Source organism: Montipora capricornis, chromosome 11 (assembly GCF_036669925.1).
Source record: "Montipora capricornis isolate CH-2021 chromosome 11, ASM3666992v2, whole genome shotgun sequence".
Taxonomy (NCBI): domain Eukaryota; kingdom Metazoa; phylum Cnidaria; class Anthozoa; order Scleractinia; family Acroporidae; genus Montipora; species Montipora capricornis.
The window spans coordinates 29,075,450-29,082,949 of NC_090893.1; the positions used below are offsets into that span (position 1 = coordinate 29,075,450).

Consider the following 7,500-nt stretch of genomic DNA (forward strand, 5'->3'; position numbering starts at 1 on the left):
CGCTCCGGAGTGGTCGTTGAAACCGAAATTGTGAGAAGAATGGTGAGTACTAATTATAATCCTATTCGGTTCTCGTACCCAGATCTATTTGACAGAAGGCTCGGCACAAGAGATCTGAGTACGAGATGATGGTGAGTACCGCATTTACGTTTTGGTAGAGGACTGGATTTGTGTTCTCAAAGGGTTTCTGTCAGGATCGATCGCTGGGCTCTTACCAGGAGAATGCTTCCACTTCGTTTTCCATCTAAGGATCTCAGTATCATCATGGTATTCTCTCTTCTCAGATAGATCGGTTTTGTACGTGCCATATACCTTATCCCAAACTTCCCGCTTGTGAATGCATGCATGTGGCTCTTTGGGGACAAGATATTGTCGTAAGAATCGCTCCTTGTATGACCGCAGCCTGTCTTGCGTTTTTCGTACAAGATGATAGTCAAGGGGGAAAAATACATGGCTCTTTCCCAGTAGGATTATGGAGTTGGGGGCTCGGACATTTGCCCAATGTTGTTCCCTTCCTGTGGTTCTTGGCCTCCTTGGCTCGATAACGAATTCGGCTGCCATCTGCTTCCACCGCTCGTACACTTCTGTCCAAACTAAAGGATCGGCTCTCTCAGTTTTCATGATATTTTATGACCGCACGCACGCACGCACTCACTCACTCACTCACTCACTCACTAAGGGGGTGTTTACATGATACCGGGGCAGCTTTCGCACCGGCGCGAGTTCACTCCGGTACCCTCCCTTAGTTCTGTATTTGTTTACTTGATATCACCGAAAAATGTCATGCTGGCGCGACTCACACCTGCGCGAGTTCACTCCGGTTGCTGCACCGAAGCGATATTTCGTTCCGGCGAGAAATCTCGCAACGGAATGATGTAAACGAGGAACGACCACTCGGCCTCCCGGTGGACTGGAACGGGTAGCACATGCGTACTTTTTCTGATAGAAGCCACATTTGCAATTTGGATTCACGCCTGTATTTTATCGGTACGTGGTGTCCCTTCATATAAACACGATACGAATTCACCTCGTCGTCATGTAAAGGCGGTAAGAAATCAAGAGGTCACCCCTATGTGAAACTCGCGCTAGCGAAGAGTTTTCTCATATAAACACCCCCTAACTCACTCACTCACTCACTCACTCACTCAGACAGCCCCGATGACAATAGAATAGGGCAGTTTATACGAGAAAATAAGCCGCGGCTAACTCTGGCCGCGAACACCCCGTATAAATGGTACAAAATCTACGTTCACGGCTTTCTCAAGCCGCGACTTATCCTGGCAGGGGAGTTTATACTCGTATAAATAGTTCCTTTCGCGGCTTACGTAAGCCGCGGCCAGAGTTAGCCGCGGCTTATTTTCTCTCGTATAAACGGCCCAGATGTGGTAGTGCCCTTACACTAAGGGCACTACCGCAAAAATCAACCACAAAATCCACGGGGAATCTGTAACGAATGCTTTAATTGGCCGGACGTAGCAAATTTCCTTGTGCTTATGCTGCGTTTCGTTTTCAAACGACGCAAGCGAACGCAAGCATAAGCACAAGCACAAGGAAAAGGAAAAAGTTTGATCCTTGTGCTTATGCTTGTCTCAACCTCGTTTTCACGGTGGAACTAGACGCTGCATGAGCGTACACAGGGTTGCCTGCGGTACGAAGGGACTGAGTTGGGTGGTATTAAGACGGAATCCACCAGAAGCTCGAGTAACAAGTGGACAAAAACCTAGTACCAAGATTATAAACATCGTATTGCAAACTTCTGTACGACTGCTTTAAATATCTTCTGAAAAAAGATCATTTCTAGCAACACCAAACGTCAAAAACAACTGTTTAACTTCGTAAGAAACACTTGAAAGTACTGGTGAAATGAAACTGATGAACAATTTCACAATTTCTCTGAACGTTGAAATTTAATTGTTCTCGGTCCCATGGGAAATTGTTTTCGGTGTTTCTTCAGGCATATATTTATATCTTTAGCTTTGAGGAAATGTAAAAAGGACTGTAAAATACTTAAAATTATTCTGGTACCAGCTTTTTGTCCACTAAAAAGTGAAATTGCTCGATTTTATATTGGATTTCGTCTTAAACTGCAGCGTTCCAGGTAATTTTTTTCAAGTCAAGGGTCATTAAGACCATTTAAGGGGTCACCCAGAAGTCGTACCAGCAGAGGCCCTTTGGCTCACACGTTCATACGACGAAACAAATCCTTTTCTGAGGTAAAAAACCCGGCTACTGGCCTATTAATCGTTTGTCAGAAAGAAGAAATTCCTGTTCTCTTTAGAAAAAATAGACACGCATTGCTTACGTGCGGTACTGAAGTAACACAGCGCCTTATTCCATATTGTCAACTGAGCTGCGTTTTGTCTTCCAGGAGATTCAAGTTGTCTTTGCGTAATATGTAGGTCTAACAGTACACGATATTGTTTTGGTATTGTATATTGTAGTGTCATGGTAGAAGTCTTAGATAAATAGCCCCCTGAGAAGACATGTGGTTACTAGCAAAGTACTGAACCCAGAAAGATTGAAGATAGTAAAAGGGAATCGGGAAACATTGGCTTCTGGGCTGACATGTTGATCATTTTCAAGTTCCCTCACAACTTCTTTTCACCACAAGTTTAAGCGTGCACTCTGAACATCTGACAGCTTTGTAAACAAAAGTTCAGTGAAGTTAATTCCTAGGAGTCCGGCGGGGTTAGTATCTGGATGGGCGACCTAAAAACACACCACTTTGTAACAGAAGCATAGGACTGAAAATTCTATTTTTTAACGCTATCAAATGCGAACCAAGCCAGGTACAGATTTTGTTAGCTTGCTTTATGCAAAACAAATATTGATGCAAAATTAAATAAATATTGATACACAGTTTTTAGGAAAAGCAGAAGGAAGTTTTCAGGACAGTCGATCGAGAATAAAATATTTTGCATCAGGGACAAAATTTACGACATGAAAACAACATTAATTTTGAACCACGAATATAAAAGTTACGATCAGCGAAAAAAATTTTAGGAGATTTTTGTTAAGTTGAATTTTGTTATTGTACTTTTGGCTGCACAAGTAAATCGTAAAATCGGAAGTGACATCGAATTCAGCGGGCGCCGTGATCAAGTTACCGCGGCGTGTTTACTCGCGAAACAGTGAAGCATCTGTGTCAAATGATGGCAAGATACCGGATTTTTCTTTTTGGTTAGTTACCTTTTTCTTTTAAGTGTTATAAAGTTTGCCAAGAAATGTGCGAATTCAACACAAAGATCACAATCGCCCAACTCTTAAGTTTGACCATTGTTTCTGCAAAATCAAAAATTTACTCTCGAAGACAAGATTCCATCGTTTTGGGAAAAGCAGCTACTTTATTATTCATCAGCGTCACAATTTTTTGCCGATTTTGGGGCTCATTTTGTTGAAACTCAAGCACGCTTTCAACAGACCTGTTTATTTTCGTGACGTATGCGCTACTTACAGTGCACTTGGAAATTGGTGGAAATTTCACGGAAATCTTTTCCAGCGAAGGATTTATTGAAACAAACAACACATTTGCGGCACAAAACCCTTCCCATGGAGCAACTACACAATACAGGGCCACGCAGGGGCAGCACATGCAAATTAGTTAAAAGCTTTTGTAGAACGACTAGATGCGACTTCAGTAAACACAGTGATGCATTCAAGGCGTTCGATTCCTTCAATGTTGGTTAAATCCATAAAAGAATTGCCATTTGACTTAAGTATTGTATATAACGCCAAGTTATTAAATATTAGAAACAAAGCTTACTTGATGTGCAACGGCGAAAAATGAAATTGTTGTCGAAGACCATTACTCGTCGCTTTAAAAGATTCCAGAGATTTACTTTTCACCCCCTAAGTTGTTTACCCAATTGACGTTCCATTCTTGAGCTCTATAAGGGTATATTTTGTTTAAATATGCACTAAAACGCCATTCGCGTTACAATGACTTTCGACGCCACTCACGGTTAAGTTAATCATTCTACTGTGTCTATCAAAGAAATCTACGCATTTCCCACTACCCTCTCGATCCTAAGAAAATACGCGCAGAAGGCTCTATGCACAAAGACACCACTTAGCAGGGGAGTGACAGGCAAGACTTTTACCGACACGGAAAAAAACAATAAAACGAAAAAAAATAAAACCGACAAATGAAACGCAGATTCCGACTGGGTTTGCCATACTGGCAACCCAGTAATATGCGCTCTTATGCTTGCGCTTGCGTCCCTAGTGAAAGCCAGGCTTTAATCTTGTACAGCGTTGGATCAGAGAAGATCGTGATCAGGCAAAATTGATTAAAGAGTATTTATGAAATTCAAGTAGACTTCTGCACGACTGATAAGCCATGTTAAAATGAAAACACTTTCTACGTCAACTCCCATTTTCTTTTTAGCTCTAACCTCGACAGAAAAGTCCTTGTCCGTAATCGGAGAAAGGTGTAACCAGGGCTTTTCCCTCACTTGGAGGGGGAAGCGCCCTCGGAACGAGATTGATTACTGCCTGCAATAGGCCACTTCGGAAAATACCATAATACTCTTTGTTTAGCCGCCCAAATTTTGCATGAGCATTGTTTTTGTTTTCTGTTGAGACCATTGCAAGTGTCAAGAGAAACTGGAACAATGCTCATGCAAAGTTTCGGGAGACAAACAAAGAGCATTATGGTATTTTCCGAAGTGGCCTATAGCTACCTTTAAAACACTGAGAACAAATTGTAAGCAAACACTTAATTCACAGAAATGATAATAAAACAAAATACTTCCAAATTTATCCATTTGAAACAAACAATTTTTTCTCCAGCGGACTTTTTCCCGTTTTTCTCTTGCTTTCCGACAGGGTAGTTGCAGATTCAAGTACGTAGCTCTTTTCATTGGGAAGGTATAACGGAATCTTGGCTTTCTTTACATTTTGTTGCATTAACCGATGAGTTTGCACATGGCAACAATCATGCTATTTGAAGATTGACTTCAAATGCTAAAAGAACTTGTTAAACTTTAGTTAAACCTTCAATTTTAACCCTTTGAGCTTTGATAACGAGCCAGTTATTAGCCAGTTAAAGGCGCTACTGATCCCATAATATTCTTTGTAAAAATTCGAATTTTCAAAGCATCATTGCTCAGAGCTTCTTAGAGCTTATGCAATGCGCTTTCAATATTCATTACTTTATTGTCGGCTGACTGATTGGAAAACGTTAGCCCTATGCTAATAAGGCAAAAATATATTACATCTTAATGGAAAACAGAAATGCGGTTGTACTCGCCTACTATGAGACTGCCACCACTGTTTATAGCAACGCAGGAAGGAAAGACAGTTTTGAAATACTGTCCATCAATTTTACTCAAAAACTTGCCGCTCAGAGTGAAGAGTTGCAGCCTATGGTTACGTGCATCAGACACAATCAGTCGGTTGTACTTGTCAATAACGAGTCCATAAGGACCATCAAACTGGCCATCATTGGACCCCTCACAGCCAATGTCATGTAAATACACTCCTGTTTTGTCAAATACCTTGACACAATTAGCAAAGGAATAAGAAGCAAAGAATTTGTCCTCGTGATAAATAGCGCAGAATGGAGATTTATCACAGTCTGGGGCACGGAAGGATTGGAGCAAGTCATTCCCATCAGGGGAGAGGACCTTGATTTTGTTGTCCACACAGTCAGTTACGATTATACGACCATCACCCGCAATGGAAAGGAGACACGGATCATCAAGATGTTTATCATTGATGTGTTTGATGAGGTGACCCTCCTCACTGAATACACGAAGCTTATTGTCGCTTCCCGCAACTAAAGTCAGCAGGTCCCCAGAGTCTGTAAATGCCACCGACCAAGGTTCACCATCAATTTTAATCTCACTTCGAAACTTTACTTCTGAGCTCAACAATTGAATTCTTTTATTCTGCATATCTACAACAGCAATCGTTCCAGTTTTATCATTCACATCTATATCGAGAATGCCATCAAATTCTCCTTGTCCCTTCCCTTCTGAACCAAACTGAAAGGCAAATTGATATTGATGAACCTGCACAATCCAAGGACTACCAGTCAGCGGCTGTGCATTCACAATGATCTCCACTCTGTGTTGTCCGGCATCTTGTGGTGTGTATGTCACTGTGTATTTGCCGTCTTTGGTGTCTTTAATGTCTGTTTTTAGTTGATCACCTTCTGGAGTCGATACGTCGACTTTGATTTCATCATCTTGTTGATAACATTGAAATCCTTCTGAATCCTTTGTAACAATGACGAAATATGTCTCCTTCCTTTCTTTTACTTCCTTGCTGTCTTGACCTTCAGCTAAGCACTTTGAGGGATCAGTCTTGGTGACAACAACTCGATCCGTAAGATCCAATTTCTTTTCCACCAAGTAATGGAAATGTGGCGACCTGTAAAGATCGGGTTTTCGATCATTTAACAGATCCTTGCAGCGTCCGAGGATGGCGTGATTTGTTTGTAGAATTTCGGAGTTGATGTTTCTTTCTAAGATGCTCTGGCCGAGTTCGACGCAGCTTTTCAGTTGAGTGGCAACCAGCTCGAAATTTTCCAGTCGCATTGCGTGATGTTTTTGTTCCGCTTCATAAATTTGGCGAAACTTGTCCTTCATTTTGTTCTCGTGCTCTAGCAAATCACAAATCAATTTTTTTACAGTGTCTGTCATTTTCTTTTCTTCGTTCATAATTTCCGTTTTGTTTTTGTTTTTTAGGTCAGTTTGTTTCTTAATTTCATTCTCATACCTGACAATTTCCGCTTTCACTTTGGCCACAGCGTCGGCTATTTGCATCTTTTGTTCTTGTGCAGCTTTCAGAGTGTCTGTCATAGTGTGTCGATTATGACTCACTACAGTGCATTTGTGGCAAATCAGAACTTCACAGTCTTCGCAATAAAATTCCAGGGGTTGATCTTCATGATATTGCTGTGAACACATCACGGGTCTGTGGATCAAATCTTGCACATCTTGGGCCTGCAGTTTGTCGATCAAAACACTGGGATGACCCCTTGAAGCCTTCAAGCGTTGGTGAGCTTCAAAACAAGCTGCACACAGAAAATTCTGGCACACGAAACAGTAACATGTTGCCGTGTTGTTCTCGTCACAACTGTTGCATCTCTGAGACTGAATGCTGCCATCTTCTAGAGGGAGAACATCCACCAATCGGTTGCGATGAAACGAGGACGGCAAATAGTCGAAGGTGTTTGTTTCGGGAATTTGGAATGAAGTCTGGCAAACCGGGCATTTGATTGTTGTTTCTAGCTGTCTCCTTGCGAAGTTTGCATGTTTGTCGAGACACGTAAGGCAGAATGAGTGAAGACATGGTAATGTCTTGGGATTTTTGACTGTCTCTAGGCACAATGGGCATTCTGCTTCCTTTTTAAGTTTCTTTAAAGGCGGTTGAGCATCCATGATGAAGCCAAGCCGCGCAAAATAAGGGCGCGTGACATGATGACGTCACTGAAGTAAATATTTTAAACAAGAACCGATACAACGTAGATTTGATATTTTACTGGTGTACTAT

General features: G+C 41.6%; 2 protein-coding genes across 2 annotated transcripts in view; both read right to left on the minus strand.

The window, feature by feature from the left end:
* LOC138023636 (E3 ubiquitin-protein ligase TRIM71-like) overlaps positions 1–7,500 on the minus strand; it is a 14,336-nt gene that overhangs the window by 6,755 nt on the left and 81 nt on the right. Inside the window, exon 1 of the mRNA XM_068870678.1 lies at positions 7,463–7,500. This exon is cut by the window's right edge and continues 81 nt beyond it. The gene's annotated coding sequence lies outside the window, so the exon portion shown is untranslated. The remainder of the gene's footprint in view (positions 1–7,462) is intronic.
* LOC138023637 (E3 ubiquitin-protein ligase TRIM71-like) overlaps positions 4,181–7,500 on the minus strand; it is a 3,415-nt gene continuing 95 nt past the window's right edge. Inside the window, exon 1 of the mRNA XM_068870679.1 lies at positions 4,181–7,500. This exon is cut by the window's right edge and continues 95 nt beyond it. Coding sequence (XP_068726780.1) covers positions 5,220–7,388 — 2,169 coding nt within the window. The 5' untranslated portion in view covers positions 7,389–7,500 and the 3' untranslated portion in view covers positions 4,181–5,219.